Source organism: Hemitrygon akajei, chromosome 20 (assembly GCF_048418815.1).
Source record: "Hemitrygon akajei chromosome 20, sHemAka1.3, whole genome shotgun sequence".
NCBI classification, from domain to species: Eukaryota; Metazoa; Chordata; class Chondrichthyes; order Myliobatiformes; family Dasyatidae; genus Hemitrygon; species Hemitrygon akajei.
The window spans coordinates 71,010,199-71,027,797 of NC_133143.1; the positions used below are offsets into that span (position 1 = coordinate 71,010,199).

Sequence of the window (17,599 nt, forward strand, 5' to 3'; positions counted from 1 at the left end):
AATAATAATAATAAAAACACAATAAATATAAATACATTGATTATGCTATTATAAAGTTATGCTAAGCATAGGAGTGTCTGTACATGAAGTGACTGACAGGAAGTGATAAAGTAGTTGTAGGAGGATAGATTAGTAGGTGGAGGTGCTGATCAACCTTATTGCTTAGGGAAAATGACTGTTTTTGAGTCTAGTAGTCCTGGCATGGATGGTATGTAGCCTCCTCCCTGATGGGAGTAGGACAAACTGTCTGTGAGCAAAGAGGGTGAGATCCTTCGTGATGTTACTGGCCCTTTTCCAGAACCTTGCTGCATATATGTCTTTGGTGGGTAAGCTTGTACTAGCGATGCCTTGGGCAGTTTTGACTACTTTTTGGAGAGCCTTCCTGTCTTTTGCAGTGGAGTTCACTGTTGATCGTTTGCCATGTAGACTCAGCGCTTTCATTCTTCTCAACATCTTGCTGGACTTGTCCTCCAATTGATACTCATATAATACAAAGTGAAAGCAAACGATTTGAGCTGAATTATTCAATTTGCTTATGTTACAAGGTTCATACACTGTGCTCTCCATCTCCCATTTCAGATGGCACGTTATGAGATTCTGAAGGCATTGAGCCAGACTTTACCTTTGGCTGATGATGTTGACTTCCAGCAGATAGCAAGTATGACCGAATATTTTACGGGAGCTGACCTCAAGGCTTTGCTCTGTAATGCCCAGTTGGATGCCATTCATGGCTGTCTGTCGTCGAGTGTACTGGGAGTAGGTAACCTTTTTATAAGAGTATCTAACTCAGTGATACATGGGAGTAAATTAAAATGTAGTGGCTCTGGGTACATTTATACTTAAGGGTTAACATTATCTGCATTCCTGTGCATGCTGTCAGTTAATTTGCAAAGTGAGCAGGTCTAGAATTCAAATGCAGGCAAGCAAAAAGGGTATTTTACAGCTTTTCTTGTTGCACTTCAGCTGGAACCTGGTAATCACCTTACCACTTCAATTGACCATTCATATATAATGTCAAACCTTATTTGCCTTCTACTCACGGTTATTTGGCCTCAGATACTTTTTGAATACATGCAGCTTTAATTTAAATAGTTAGTGTCCTCGTGTTGTGTGAAGGAACGTTCCAGTTTCCTTAAGACATAGAAACAGAATTAGGCTATTCAGCTCATTGAGTCTGCTCTGCCATTCCATCAAGGCGGATTCATTCTCTCTCTCAACTACATTCTCCTGCCTTCTCCCCATAACCTCTGACACCCTGACTAATCAAGAACCTATCAATCTCTGCTTTAAGTATACCCATTGACCTGGCCCCTTTGCATTGTTAGCACAGCACAATCTGAGGATGATGATCACATTTCAATGTAGTTACTGCTCTGCTGCTTGGAACTGGCTGCAGAACCACTTGTCAATTTGCACCCTGTGTTCACGTCTGGATGTTTTCTGTACAGAACTATCTGAATTTTGTTAATGGAATAGATTTACAATGTATAGCACAACATTGATTTTAGCAAGAAAAATACCTTCAGTGTGATATTGCATTTTATTGATTCAATAGGCTTTCAGCTAATTTTCTTCAGCTATGGGAAGAAGTAACAGGAATATGTAGCATAGAAACAGCAATTTAACCAATTTGTTCTGTGTCACCATTTACACTTTGGTGAAACTCCTCCATCCTTATTAATTTCTATTAGCCCCAGCCTTGACTTCTTTCTCCTGCATTTGCTTATCTAGCTTTCCCATAAATGCTTCTGTTCTTCTCTTCCCCTTAATCACACCTGGCGCCAGAACTCTTCTTCTCTCTAGAAATTGATGCTTTCACGCAAACTGCTGCTATCTTTGGTCTTTCCCGAAAGTGGGGAGACAAACTGTACATTCTATCAAATGTATTTGGTAATCTAAATACATCACTGTGTAGTAGAAATAAGACCCAGCAATTTCCTGTAAGTATTATTTCTGCACAACCTTTTGTGCCTCTTCATCCTTTTCATAAGATGTTGACCAGAATTCTTCATCAGGTTGGGCTTTAACCAAGGTTCATCAGAACTTCAATTATTATTTTGTATTTTGGTACTTCAGCCTTCATGAATAAAGTATTGCGTACAGGAGATAGATGTTATGTTGAAGCTGTATAAGATGTTGGTGACGTCTAATTTGGAGTACTGTGTGCATTTTTGGGCACCTGCAGGAAAGATATCAATAAGGTTGAAAGAGTACTGAGAAAATTTACAAGGATATTATCGAGCCTTGAGGACCTGAGTTATAGAGAAAAGTTGAATAGGTTAGTACATTATTCCCTAGAACGTACAAGATTAAAGGGAGATTTGATAGAGGTATACAAATAGGGTAAATGCAAGCAGGCTTTTTCTACTGAGGTTGCATGGGACTACAACTAGAGGTCATAAGTTAAGGGAAATTAGGTGGAACTTCACAGCTGTCAGCAGAAGGGGGAGATGCGGGTTCGATTTCAACGTTTGGATAAATACATAGATGGGAAGGGTATGGAGAGATATGGTGCTAGTACAGGTTGAGGGGTCTAGGCAGATTAATGGTTTAGCATGGACTAGTTGGGCTGAAGGGACTGTTTCTGTGCTCTAAGACTGACTATTTAGAATAAAGCATAATAAAGAATAATATGACCTTGTGTATAAAAAAAAATCACATGTAAGTGAATAACAACCTGCAAATTAGTTCTCATGTAATTTGTTGAATGTTACATTAGTTTTTTATAGTCCTTATTTTAGATGTTGTATCTTCGACATGAAGTATAAATCAATAGTATTATAAGTACTGAACAGCCATAGTTATCCCAGAATTTCTCCATAGAAGCCCACTTGACATCTTACACTAATTTTCCCTCCTTTGTCGCAGTCAGTCAGTTCTCTGTTGAGCATATGCTGCTGAAGCACACTCTAATTCATTCTCCTCTTGAAAGAAGCCTATTGGTAAAGTAAGACTGCTTTCGAAAACCATGTCAACTGTTTATTATCAGTGTTTTTAATGTATCCCTCCTCTGAATGATTTCAGTATCTTTTCTCCCACTGATTTGTTGCTTCCCGGATATAATGCTGGTACCCATTAAAACTCCGGCATTCTATCATCTTTAATAATTTATTAATTAACGGTAATAAAACTCCTATCAACTCTTCCCTAGACCAGTTAAAAATATGGTGTATTGACAAATGTTTATTGAATATTTTACAATATGATTGTACTATTTCTAATCTTCCTTTATTCCACCCTGTAAAATGCTAAATTAACCTCAACGTTTCTGCCATCCTCCATACACTTATCAGATTTGTACCATCAATTGCATCAGTCCTGATGAAGGGTCTCGGCCCGAAATGTGGACTGTTGATGCTGCCTGACCTGCTGAGTTCCTGCAGCAGATAGTGTGTGTTGCTCTGGATTTCTAGCATCTGCAGAATCTCTTGCATTTACCATCCATTGCTTAGTCACCTCCCTCCACAGCTTGCTTTATTTTTTTATTTGTGGGCCTGTGGATATCTTGTTTCATTTCTCAGTTTTAATTTGACTGATCCAATACTTTCCATTTTTATTTTAGTCCACTCTTTAGTTTTTGTATTATCACAGCTGCCGATGCTCTCTGCTGCTCATATGTTTGGTGGACTTCTCATTCCTCAGTATTTCCTGTATCTTTATTCAGAATCAGAATCACTGGCAATTTTCTTGTTAGTGGCAGCAGTACATTACAATAGATATTACTATAAATTACAATAAGAAATGTATATTAAAAATTAAATTAGCAGTGCAAAATGCAAGGGGAAAATAGTATGGCAGTGCTCATGGGTTCATTCAGTAATGTTACAGAGAGGAGAAGATGCTGTTCTTCAAACACTGAGTGTGGATCTTGGACTCCTGTGCCACCTCCTTGATGGTGGCAATGAGAAGAGGGCATGTCCTGGGTGATGGGGGCCCTTAATAATGGATGTCACCTTTTGAAGGCACCTCATATGATCGTGTGGATAGTCAGAGGCTTTTTCCCAGGGCTGAAGTGGTTGCCACAGGAGGACACAGGTTTAAGGTGCTGAGAAGTAGGTACAGAGGAGACATCGGGGTAAGTTTTTTACTCAGAGAGTGGGGAGTGCATGGAATGGGCTGCCAGCAATGGTGGTGGAGGCGGATATGATAGGGTCTTTTAAGAGACTTTTGGATAGGTACATGGAGCTTAGAAAAATAGAGGGCTATGGGTAAGCCTGGTAATTTCTAAGGTAGGGACATGTTCGGCACAACTTTGTGGACCGAAGGGCCTGTATTGTGCTATAGGTTTTCTATGTATGCTTGGGAGGCTAGTGCCCATGATGGAGCTGGCTGAGTTTACAACTTTCTGCATCTTCCTCCAATCCTGTGCAGTGGCCCCTCCATACCAGTCATGCTGCCTTATCAGTGTTGTTTGTTCCAGTTTAAAAAATGATGTATTTATCTAAAACTTTGGCGTTCTATATACTTGCCAGAATTGTTCATTTTATCTCCTGAATTCTATTCTTGGGTATTTTTTTTTTCCTAAATCCTTCCTGGTCCTCAATTTATTGTTGTTATACCTGCTATTTAATCTAAATGTTGCTATGTGCCCGGGAAAAATGAAAAAAAAAACAGAAAAATGTAATACCAGATTATCATTTAAATGGTAAAGAAATTACAGAATGCTGCTGTGCAGAGGGACTTGGGAGTGTTTGTGCATGAATCACAAAAGGTTGCTTTGCAGGTGCAGCAGGCTAACAAGAAGGCAAATGGAATTTTGACCTTCATTGCTAGAGGGATTGAATTTAAGAGCAGGAAGGTTATGCTGCAACTGTACAGGGTACTGGTGAGGCCACACCTGGAGTACTGCGTGCAGTTCTGGTCTCCTTACTTGAGGAAGGATATATTGGTTTTGGAGGCGGTTCACCAGCTCGATTCCAGAGATGAGAGGGTTAGACTATAAGGAGAGATTGAGTTGCTGGAATTCAGAAGAATGAGAGGAATGAAAAGGATAGATAAAATAGAGACAGAAAAGTTGTTTCCACTGGTAGGTGAGAGTAGAACTAAGGGACATAGCCTCAGGTAGGTGGAGATGAGCCCATGACCAGATCAGCCGTCATCTTTTTGAATGGCGGAGCAGGCCTGACGAGCCAGATGGCCTAACTTCCAACAGTGTATGCAGCTCCCAACACAGCATGTGGCTGGCTGATTCTAATGCCATCTTTATTTGGAGTGCTCACAACTATCTTCCAGCCACTGATACTAAAATCAGGTAACTTTCAGAGAGCAGTTAAAATCTTCACAACTCAGTGTTGACCATAGTTAACTAGAGTTAAGATTGGATCAGCCATGATCTTGTTGAATGGCGGAGCAGGCTTGAGGGGCTGATTGGCCTACTCCTGCTCCTATCTCTTATGTTCTTATGTTATAATGTTGGCATAATAGGTGCAGGTTTGAAACCTAACCTAATGAATATTCCAAAGTAGGACAGGCGGAAATGGAGAATGACTGGGCTGTATTCATTTTTAAAGTTTTAACTATCTTAATATGGAACATTATTGATTTTTTTTTACCTCTTGTTTAACCCTCTAACTCCTAAAGGCATTTTCTTTGACAATTTAAAAAGGGTTAAACATTTGGAAGCAAAGGGAAGAAGGATTTCTTTTGTATAGAACTGATGGAGGGTCACTGGGCAATCTCTATTCAATGCAAACAGTAACCGAGTTTCATCACATTATTTATTTGTATTTCTCTCCATTGATTTAAAATTACTTTGCATTTATATTGCTTCAAACATAGTTTTAAATATTGCTGATGTTTTCTGAGTGATACTGGCTGATTCATGCATGCTAATTAAATATAATTTTGCTAATTTGTTCTAGGATATACGTTCAGGCTCTGATAGTGATGTGAGCTTATCTTCCATGATCTTCTTGAATCATAGCAGTGGCTCTGATGAATCTATGGGAGATGTGGAACATTCCCCAATTTACCTGGATACCAGTGAAATAGTACCTGATGATCCATGTCCTAATATTTGGCGCCTATATTTTGGTAGCTCATATGAATCAGAACTAGGAAATGGAACCTCTTCAGAACAGGTCTGCATTTTTTCGTAAAGAAATAAATAAATTGTATTATTCCTGGTTTGACAATTGCTTTAAAATTAGATTACTGCTTAAGCTAATTAAACATTATGTTACGGTGCTGCACAGAGATGTTGTACGTCTTCCGTAAGAAATACTTTGCTACCTTCCACCTCTAACCACACATTACTATTTGCGCACATCGGCTCAGAACTGGATATGTGGCTGTGGTCTGCAGCCATCGATACAGCTCTGAACTGAGTGACTTGTGCTGTGGCCGCATCTCCTGGACTCGCCTTGGCGGCTCGTGGCTGTGGAGTAAGTTTTCGGGATTCCGTGGTTTGATGTTTAATGTTCTGTGTGTTACTTGTTTGCTTTTTGTTCATTGCGTGATTCGTTCTTTTTTTCTGCATGTTTGATGGTCTTGTGTGGGGTTTTCTTTAAATGGGATCCATGTTTTTGTTTTGTGGCTGCCTGCAAGAAGACAAATCTCAAGGTTGTATACATACTCTGATAATAAATGCACTTTGAACTTAATTAAAACACTGCTGGAATGAGAATACTAAACGGACAAAATTAGCTTTGTTTATGAACTAGCTTAGGGATAATTCAGAAAACAGATCAAAATGGATTGAGAAAGAGTAAACTGTTTCTCTTTGCACAGATGATGAGTTTCTAGTAGTTTGTTTTTCTTTTACCTCTTTTGCAGAGGATCTATTCTTTCTAAACAAAGGGAATACAATAGGTCCCCAGGCAAAATCTATCTTGTGTTTCTGTCCTCTTCTAGCCAGCCAAACATGTAGATATTTATTTGCATTAACCAATGGGGAAAAAAACCTGTGTTATAGAATTCCTGATCAAGTTTGTGTTTAATTGTGTAAATATTCATAGTCCCTTATCAAACAAAACGTCAATCACCATTTAGATCAAAGCACAATCCTGGCATGCTTTAAAATCGTTTAAGGTTGGGTTGAACTGAACAAGTATATTCATTAACGCTCTACAATTTTTTTAAAACCAGAATTCTCAGTGTTTGTCGGGACCGAACTCCCTGATCCATGATCACACTATTACATCTGCAAGGGACACCGCATCTTCTCACCTCCCTTTATACATGCTGTCTTTGCAAGAAGGATACCAGGAACTTTCACAGGAGCAAGTAGAACAATTACGGATGGACCTAAACATTATTAAAGCAAATATGAAGAGCAAAAACATGGTAACATCAGTTTTTAAAAAAAAAAGTAGAAAGACTGTTACTTGATATTGAAGTGGCTGTATCGAATCAGTTTCATGATCTAAATTTATTACCTTTTTCAATGGCATCTCTTCTGAGTTACAGTAGAGACTTGTGGAAATAATATTGTTTTGGGGCAGCCAATAGATTGACAGCAGTGCTTGTTTGTAGTTTGGTTGTTATAAATTCTGTTTTTGTTGGTGGTGTGGGGGGGGGGGGGGGGGGGGAAGCAGATTCACCTTTCTAAATTTAAAGTCCCAAATGCAACCTATAGGTTCTATGTGAATGGAAGCACCAGGCTTTCTGTTTCACTGTCATTGCATCATTAACAAAGTATTCTGAGGTTTCCAAGGCTAATATTTTCATAGAACGATTCTCTAGTGTTCTTGTATTACTCAAAGTGAAATGAGAGTAGGTTACAAAGCAGCACACACAAAACATATTCTTGAAATGAATGCTAACTTTGCATTTGCCTTCCTCACCACATACTCAACTAATGACTTTTTCAGTTGCCTTCTGATGGTTTTTAAAAGCTTCCCAATCCTCTAACTTGCCGCTAATTTTTGCTCTATTATATGCCCTCGCTTTGGCTTTGTAATTCAGAGGAAAAGTTAGCTATTGGCAGTTAAATTAGAGAGAGCCAGAATGTACTTATTTCAAGATATGCATTCCAAGCCAGCTGTGTATTAACTTTAAGTACTACCTTGACATGATTTTGTTTATCTCTGCTGCTACACACTACTTTGCTAGGAACCTGCATGAACTTGTCCTTTCTGCCAATTCTCCCTCAGCAATGGGAAGTTTTGTGTTTGTTATTGTGACTTAAGATGAAAATCAGACCACATTTTATGACCAACTAATGCAGGAAAACAGGTAATTGCAAAGGGTTCACAAACTTTTTCTTGTACATCTCATAATTTTATTTAGAACACAGTGCAGAACAGTCTCTGTTGGCCCAATATGCCACACCACCTGGCAACCCATTTATTTAACCGCAGCCTAATCATATGACAATTTATAATGATCAATTAACCTACTACCCAGTACCTCTTTAGACTGTGAGAGGAAACGCATGCTGTCACTGGGAGACATACTAGGCCTCATCAATGTCTTCTACAATTTCAACATAACTTACCAACTCCTGTCCTCAATACTTTGATTTATTAAGACCAATGTGCCAAAAGCTTTCTTTATGACCCTGCCTGTGACACCACTTTCAAAGACTTGTGTACCTATTCCTAGATCTCTTCGTTCCACCACACTCCTCAATGCCAGACTGCTCGCCATTTAAGTCCTACCTGGGTTTGTCCTCCCAAAGTGTAATACCTCAAATTGGTCTGCATTAAATTACATCTACTATTTTTCAGCCCTTTTTTTTAGCTGGTCCAGATCTCACTGCTAGCTTTGATAGCCTTCCTCGCTGTCCACTACTCCCTCCAATCTTGGTCTCACCTGCAAATTTGTTGATTCAGTTAACCAGATTATCATCCAGGTCATTCATACAGATGACAAACAGCAGCGGACCCAGCACCGATCCCTGTGGCACACCACTAGTCACGGGCCTCTAGTCAGAGAGGCAACCATCTACTACCACTCTCTGGCTTCCTCCACAAAACCAATATCTAATCCAGTTTACTGCAGTACAGCCCTCTTGGAAGTTTTCATGTTTTATTGTTTTACAACATTGAATCACAGTGGGTTTAAGTTGGCTTTTTTGACAGTGATCAACAGAAAAAGACTCTCTACAAAGTGATCCAAATTAATTAAAAAATATAAAACAAAATAATTGATTGCAATAGGTATTGACACCCTTCAAGTCAGTATTTAGTAGATGTACTTTTGGCGGCAGTTACAGCCTTGAGTCTGTGTGGATAGGTCTCTATCAGCTTTGCATATCTGGACACTGTAATTTTTCCCCATTCTTCTTTACAAGACTGCTTGCATGGGAATTGTGAGTGAACAGTCCTTTCATTTCCAGCCACAAATTCTCAATTAGATTCTGAACTCAGGCTTGGCCACTCCAGCACATTAACTTGGTTGTTTTTAAGCCATTCTTGTGTAATTTTAGTTTATGCTTAGGGTCATTGTCTTATTGTATTCATGCTACCTTCCAGGGCCTGCTGCAGTGAAACATCCCCTCAGCATGATTCATGGTAGGGATGGTGTGTTTTCAATGGTGTGCAGTGTTTGGCTTACACCAAACACTGTTTTGTCTAATGGCCAAAAAGCTCAGTTTAGTTTTCATCACACTATAGAACCATCTTCCAGCTGACTTCAGAGCCTCCCAAGTGCCATCCGGCAAATTCTAGCCAACATTTCATGTGAGATTTTTTTCAATAGTAGCTTTCTCATTGCCACTCTCCCATAAAGCTGCAATTGGTGAAGAACCTGGAAAACAGCCACTGAAGCTTGTAACTGCTCCAGAATTGTCAATGGTCACTTGGTGGCCTCCATCACTAGTCCCCTTCTTGCATGGTCACTCCGATTTTGAAGACGGCCTGCTCCAGGCAGATCCAGAGCTGTGCCATATTCTTTTCTTGATCAACTTAACTGTACTCCAAGGGATATTCAGTGACGGAGTGTTCTTTTGTCTTCATGGCGTAGTTGGACTGTAGCGGTGTGCTACACGCAGCGCTGAAATAACGACATGCAGTCGGCGAGTTGCAGTTGCAAAAGAGATTGATTCAAACTTCGCGGCCTTGCTTTAAAGCCTTCCTGTTCCCGCCCTCCCCGGGCGGGAATGCTGTAGGGGGCGCATATTCACAATCCCATCCCGCGAGCAGGCTTTTCCCCTTGCTGGTGAAGAAGGCCTGGCGCCCTTTTTGGGACTGGCCTCAATGCCGGCGCGTGCCACTTTGTGAGCCGGTTTGAGTGCGCTGGGAAGTGGTTCGCCACATAACCCCCCCCCCAGAACCGGCAATACACCCCCCAATGTCCTCAGTCTGGGTCAGCCTCTGTTTGGGAGGTCTGCCTCTGCGCCGCGGTGCCTGAATCTCGACCGGCTGCGCCAAGTCCCCATGGGCTGGTTTGAGTCGGTCCACTGTGAAAACCTCCTCTCTCCCCAATGTCCAGCACAAATGTGGACTCATTGTTTCTGATCACCGTAAACGGCCCCTCATAGGGCCGTTGTACAAAAACAAACGTACAGTTCTGCAGGTCTTTGGGTACGCAGGTCAGGTTCTGCCCATGCTGTGAAGTGGGTATGGGGGGCCAGGTTACCAAGCCTCTCATAGTCTGTCCAGGACTGCTGTGGGTTCTTCCTCTTGCCCCCTTGGGGCTGGTATGAACTCTCCTGGGACGACTAGGGGTGCGCCGTACACCAACTCGGCCGACGAGGTGTGCAGATCCTCTTAGGCTGCCATGCGGATTCCGAGCAGGACCCAGGGAAGCTCGTCCACCCAGTTAGGCCCTTTCAGGCGGGCCATGAGAGCCGACTTCAGGTGACGGTGGAAACACTCCACTAGTCCGTTCGACTGTAGGTGGTACGCAGTTGTGTGGTGCAGCTGCGTTCCCAACAGGCTGGCCATAGCTGACCACAGGCTGGAGGTGAACTGGGCGCCTCTGTCGGAGGTAATGTGGGCCGGTACACCAAAGCGAGATACCCAGGTTGCAATCAGTGCTCGGGCGCAGGATTCGGAGGTGGTGTCAGTGAGCGGGACTGCCTCTGGCCATCTTGTGAACCGGTCTACGATAGTCAGGAGGTGCTGCGCTCCTCGCGACACTGGCAGGGGGCCCACGATATCCACATGAATGTGGTCGAAACGCCGGTGGGTGGGGTGGAACTGCTGCAGCAGGGCTTTGGTGCCGCTGCACCTTTGCTGTTTGGCAGTGCATGCACGTTTTGGCCCATTCACTGACCTGCTTGCAGAGTCCGTGCCAAACAAACCTGTTGGCTACCATCTGGATGGTTGACCTGATGGAGGGGTGCGCTAAGTTGTGACTGGAGTTGAAAATGTGCCGCCGCCAGACTGCTGGGACAATGGGGCGGGGTTGGCCGGTGGTTACGTCACAGAGTAGGGTCCTCTCACCTGGGCCTACGGGGAGGTCCTGCAGCTGCAAACTGGAGACTGCAGTCTGTAACTAGGGATCTCCTCGTCTGCCTGCTGCGCCTCCGCCAGCGTTTCATAGTCTACCCCCTGGGACAGGGCTTGGATATTAGATCTGGAGAGAGCATCCGCCACGACATTGTCCTTTCCCAAGACATGCCGGACATCAGTCGTGAACGCGGTGAAGGGCCTACCTTCTAAGAAGTACCTGAAATGCCGGATTGCCAGGTATAGCGCCAACAGTTCCCGGTCGAAAGCACTGTATTTGAGCTCGGGTGGTCGTAGGTGTTTGCTGAAGAACTCCAGGGGTTGCCAGCGACCCTTGATGAGTTGTTCCAGCACTCCACCGACTGCCGTGTTGGATGCGTCCACTGTGAGGGTGGTAGGGACGTCCGTTCTGGGGTGCACTAGCATCGCGGGCATTTGCCAAGGCTTCTTTCGTTTTAACGAAAGCGGCTGCGGACTCCTCGTCCCAGGTAATGTCCTTGCCCTTACCTGACATCAGGGCGAACAGGGGTCACATGATTCGGGCTGCTGAGGGGAGGAAGCGGTGGTAGAAATTCACCATACCCACAAATTCCTGCAGGCCTTTGATTGGGTTGGGTTGGGGGAAGTGGCGGACTGCTTCTACCTTAGCGGGCAGAGGGGTTGCCCTGTCTTTAGTAATCCTGTGGCCCAGGAAGTCGATGGTGTCGAGCCCGAACTGGCATTTGGCCGGGTTGATTGTTAGGCTGTATTCACTCAGTCGGGCGTAGAGTTGACGGAGGTGGGACAGATGTTCCTGACGACTACTGCTGGCTATGAGGATGTCGTCCAAATAGATGAAAGTGAAGTCCAGGTTGCGTCCCACCGCATCCATTAACCGCTGGAACGTCTGTGCGGCATTCTTTAGGCCGAACGGCATGCGGAGGAACTCGAAAAGGCCAAACCGGGTGATGAGTGTTGTTTTGGGGGACGTCATCCGGATGCACTGGGATTTGATGGTATCCTCGGACGAGGTCTACCTTGGAGAAGATCCGTGCAGGTTTGCTGCAAAGTCCTGTATGTGCGACACGGGGTAGCGGTCCGGTGTTGTAGCCTCATTCAGCCTGCGGTAGTCACCGCATGGTCTCCAGCCCCCTGTTGCTTTGGGCACCATGTGCAGGGGGGAGGCCCATGAGCTGTCGGACCGCCGTATGATCCCCAATTCCTCCATCCTCTTGAACTCCTCCTTCGCCAGTCGGAGCTTGTCTGGGGGAAGTCTTTGAGCACGGGCGTGGAGGGGTGGTCCTTAGGTCAGGATGTGGTGCTGTACGCCATGTCGGGGCATGGCTGCCGTGAACTGCGGTGCCAGAACTGATGGGAAATCCACCAGGACTCTGGTGAAGTCGTTGTCGGACGGTGTGATGGAGTCTAGGTGTGGGGCTGGCAACTGGGCTTCACCCAGGGAGAACATTTGAAAGGTCTCGGCGTTGACCAGTCTCTTCCTTAGCAGGTCGACCAGTAGGCTGTGAGCTCGCAAAAAATCCGCCCCCAGGAGCGGTTGGGCTACGGCGGCCAGTGTGAAGTCCCACGTGAACCGGCTGGAGCCGAACTGTATAGGTGCCGTAACTGGTCGGAGGTAAGACGCTGATCTCAGCTCCAGTGTCGACCAAAAAGCGGCGTCCCGACTGCTTGTCCCAGACATACAGGAGGCTATCCCGGTGGCCAGCTGCTGTAGCTATCAGCGGCGACTGACCCTGGCGTTTCCCGGGAACTTGCAGGGCGGGCTACAGCGGCAGGCTTCTGCGCCCCACCGCTGGTGGTAGAAGCACCATTGTTCGTTGGTCTCCACACTCCTGCCTCTGGGGTTAGTGGGCTGTGCTGCCGGGCCTGGTCTGGTGCTGGGAGTGTGGCCTGGTGATCTGTGCAACGGATGCCCCACTCTTCTTGGCTTTCCACAGCACGTTTGCCCGGGCCGCCACCTTCCGGGGGTCGCTGAAATCTGTGTCAGACAGCAGCTCTAGGAATGCCTGCTTAAATGTGAGGCAGGGCTTGTGTCTGTCAGCCAGGGCCAGCATCTCGTTCATCAACGCCGATGGCGTTCTGTCTCCCAAACCATCCAGGTGCAGTAAGCGGGCAGCTCGCTCGCGCCGTGAGAGTCCAAAAGTCCTTATGAGCAGGGCTTTGAATTCTGTGTATTTGCCGTCCTCCGGGGGTGACTGTATGAACTCCTCAACCTGGGCGGCTGTCTCCTGGTTGAGGGAGCTCACCACGTATTAGTAAAGTGTGGAATCCAAGGTTTTCTGCCAAATGTGGAATTGGGCTTCTGCTTGTTGGAACCATAGGTGAGGTCACAGCGTCCAGAAGCTTGGCAGTTTTAACGAAACTGCATGAACAGATGCGGCGTCGTTCATCTCCGGTCCAAATATCGTTTGGGCTGTCAGGGTCACCAATTGTAGCGGTGTGCTACACGCAGCGCTGAAATAACGACACGCAGTCGGTGAGTTGCAGTTGCAAAAGGGATTTATTCAAACTTCGCGGTCTCGCTTTAAAGCCTTCCTGTTCCCGCCCTCCCCGGGAATATTCACAGTTCCGTCCCGCGCGTGGGCTTTTCCCCTTGCTGGTGAAGAAGGCTTGGCGCCCTTTTTGGGACCGGCCTCAATGTCGGCGCGTGCCACTTTGTGAGCCGGTTCGAGTGTGCTGGGAAGTGGGTTGTCACAGGACCTTCCAGTTACAGGTCTATTTTTACTACAATCAATTGAAACATCTTGACTGCACACCGTGACCTCCATTTAATTATGTGACTTCCATCAGTGATCTGCTGTGTTGTAGGAATGTCAACAAAAATCAACATGAGTGTAATTACTTCTAACGTACACTTTATTACAATCACAAACAAATGGCGACATATATATGAAAAAATTGCCACCCCCAAAAACGTAATAACGTAACAGTCTGAGTGAATTCTGCCTGATGAAATTAAGGAGTCCCTACAGCGTCATATTAAAGTAGGTGAATATTTATGCAATCAATTATTTTGTGTTTTATATTTATAGTTAAGAAAGATCACTTTGTAAAGATCTGTTTTTACTTTGACATGAAAGTCTTTTTCTGTTGACCAGTGTCAAAAAAACCAAATCATATCCACTGTGATTCAATGTTGTAAAACAATAAAATATGAAAACTTCCAAGGGTGGGTGAATACTTTTTATAGGTACTGTACCTCATCTTGAGTGCCAAGAGACTGAACCTTCTTGACCAATCTGCAAGGTGGTACCTTATCAAAGGCCTTACAAAAGTACATGTAGACAACTCCCTCATTCTCATAGTTTCCTTTCAGGATACCAGAAGTCCATAGATCTGGTGTGAGGTAGTAAAGAGTTTCAAGACTGAACATATGAGAAATAGGAGCAAGAGTAGGCCATCTGGCCCATCAAACCTGCTCTGGATTCCAGCGAGTACAGTCCCAGGTGATTCAATCTCTCCTCATAGTCTAAACCCCTCATCTCTGGAATCAACCTGGTGAACCTCTGCTGCACTGCCTCCAAAACCAGTACAGTATATCCTTCCTCAAGTAAGGAGACCAGAAATGCAGACAGTACTCCAGGTGCGGCCTCACCAGTACCCTGTACAGTTGCAGCATAATCTCCCTGCTCTTAAATTCAACAGCATGTAATTTTATGTATTGGTGCTGACTTTCTATTATATTTGAATCTGTTTTCAGGACAACACATCACACAATCACTTTGGAACCATCAATAGTTCCCAGCTGATCTGTCAATCCCACTTATTGACAGCACTTGCAACTACACGGCCCTCTATCGGTCAGCAAGAATGGCAAAACTTCATTGAAACGTGAGTAGGAATAGTTAAAGCTAAATATCAACTTAAAAGTAAACATTGTAAATCTGCAGCTGCTCTGTGGTACTAATTGTTGTCAGATTCATTTTGCATTATATGTCCATGATTTGGATGATGGAATTGATGGCTTTGTTGCAAAGTTTACAGATAATATCAAGATAGATGGAAGGGCAAGTAGTTTTGAGGAAGTAGAAAGATAACAGAAGGATTAAATAGATTATGAGTATGGGCATTCACTTTGGTTTAAAAAAAACACAATAGGGTTAACTATTTTCTAAATGGAAAAAAAATACAAAAAACTGAGGTCAGAGGGACTTGGGAGTCCTTGTACAGGATTCCCTAAAGGTTAATTTGCAGGTTGAGTCTGTGGTAAGGAAGGCAGATTTCAAGAGGATGAGAATATAAAAGCAAGGATGTAATGTTGAAACTTCTATAAAGCACTGGTGAGGCCTCACTTGGACTATTGTGAGCAGATTTGGGCCCCTCATCTTAGTAACGATGTGCTGAAACTGGAGAGGGTTCAAAGGAGGTTCACAAAAATTATTCCAGGATTGAATGGCTTGTCATTTGAAGAGTGTTTGATGGTTATGGGCCTGTATTCATTAGACTTCTGAAGAATGAGGGGTGACCTCATTGAAACCTATCGAATGGTGAAAGGCCTAGGTGGATGTGGAGAAGATGTTTCTATGGTAGTAGGTGAGTTTTAAGACCAGAGGACACAGCCTCAGAACAGAAGGGCATCCTTTTAGAACCGAGATGAAGAAGTATTTCTTTAGCCAGAGAGTGGTGAATCTGTGGAATTCTTTGCCACAGGTATATTTAAGGCAAAGATTGATAGATTCTTGATTGGTCAGGGCCTGAAGGGATATGGGGGTGGGTGGGGAGGCAAGAGAGGTAGATTGGATTGGCCATGATGAAATTGCAGAGGAGACAATGGGCTAAATGGCCTAATTCTGATCTTATATTTTATGGTCTTAATGGTTCACTCAGGTATAAAATTAAAACCAACTAAGGACAATCTAAAATAATGCTAACTAGAGTACTTCATTTAAACCAGAATGTTATAAAAATATTAACCACAAATATGCTATTGTTTAGAGCATTTTGTTCCTTCATTATTTTTGAACATTATGCATCACTAATTGAAATATTAAGGGTTGTAAAAATAGCCTGTTCAGTCCTACAGGGATATCATAACAAATATAGAACGTAGAACATACAGCACAGGAATAGGTTCTTACTGTTGTGCAACTATGTGAAATGATTTCTGTTTACTAACAAAGAGAAAATCTGCAGATGCTGGAAATCCAAACAACACATACAAAATGCTGGAGGAACTCAGCAGACCAGGGAAGCACCTATGGTAAAGATTACAGTCGACATTTCGGGCCAAGACCCCTTAGTGGATCCTACTGATCAAGAACCAGTCAATCTCCACTTTAAATATACCTAATGACTTGGCCTCCACAGCCATTTGTGACAATGAATTTTATAGATTCACTGCCCTCTGGCAAAAGAAATACTTCCTCATCTCTATTCTGAAGCTCTGGCTGTTGCTTCCAGCCTGAGGCTGTGCTGACTGGATCTAGACTCATCCACTATAGGAAACATACTCTCCACATGCACTCTATCTAGGCCTTTCAATATTTGATAGGTTTGAATAGGATACCCTTCATTCTTCTAACCTCTAGCAAGTACAGGCCCAGAGCCATCAAATGCTCCTCATATGTTAACCCTTTTATTCCTGAGAAACCCCTCTGGAATATCTCCATTGCCAGTTTTTTTAAAAAAGGCCCAAAAACTGTTCACAATATTTTAAGTGCAGTCTGACAAATGTCTTGTAACACCTCAGCATTACACCTTTGTTTTTATATTCTAGTCCTCTTCAAATGAAATCTGATGGAGCATAATTTGTAAAATGTGTTTTTTAACCTTGCTGAATTATTTGACAATAAAATAAATAGTTTCTGTGGATTTTCAAAATTTGTTGACGGGATTCAAAATTATAATTTCATCAATTTATTTCCAATTCTGCTAAGAATGTGACAAAAAATAATTACTTCCACCACACCCCTTGAATCTTAAGGCACTTTCATTAATATGTGCAGCTATTTTAGGAAGCGTACAAGAGTCAGTTGCACAGTATACAAGCATCTGATTTGCAGCAGAACAATGCAATCCCATTTCTGTCAGTGGAAATAAAAACAGAGCATGTTGCAAACACCTCTTGAATTAGGCAGCAATTGTGGTAAAAGAGAAATATTCAAAGTTTCAGATCGAAAGAACTATACAGGAGACAAATACAACTTGGTCTTCAGTTCTAGAGAAGATAGGGCGAGACCAGATGGGTTAATGTGGCATAGAACAGTACAGCATAGGAACAGGCCCTTTGGCCCATTATGCTGTGCCAAATGAATTAGATTACTAAT

The 17,599-nt window shown here is 43.5% G+C and overlaps 1 protein-coding gene across 2 annotated transcripts in view; it reads left to right on the plus strand.

Annotated features, from left to right (window-relative positions):
* Positions 1-17,599, plus strand: part of pex1 (peroxisomal biogenesis factor 1) — a 104,499-nt gene that overhangs the window by 83,438 nt on the left and 3,462 nt on the right. The window contains exons 20-23 of one of the 2 annotated variants that reach the window (XM_073024583.1): positions 580-756; positions 5,862-6,080; positions 7,087-7,284; positions 15,034-15,164. In XM_073024583.1, the coding sequence (XP_072880684.1) occupies positions 580-756; positions 5,862-6,080; positions 7,087-7,284; positions 15,034-15,164 (725 nt within the window). The remainder of the gene's footprint in view (positions 1-579; positions 757-5,861; positions 6,081-7,086; positions 7,285-15,033; positions 15,165-17,599) is intronic. The other variant, XM_073024584.1, reaches the window with a different exon arrangement.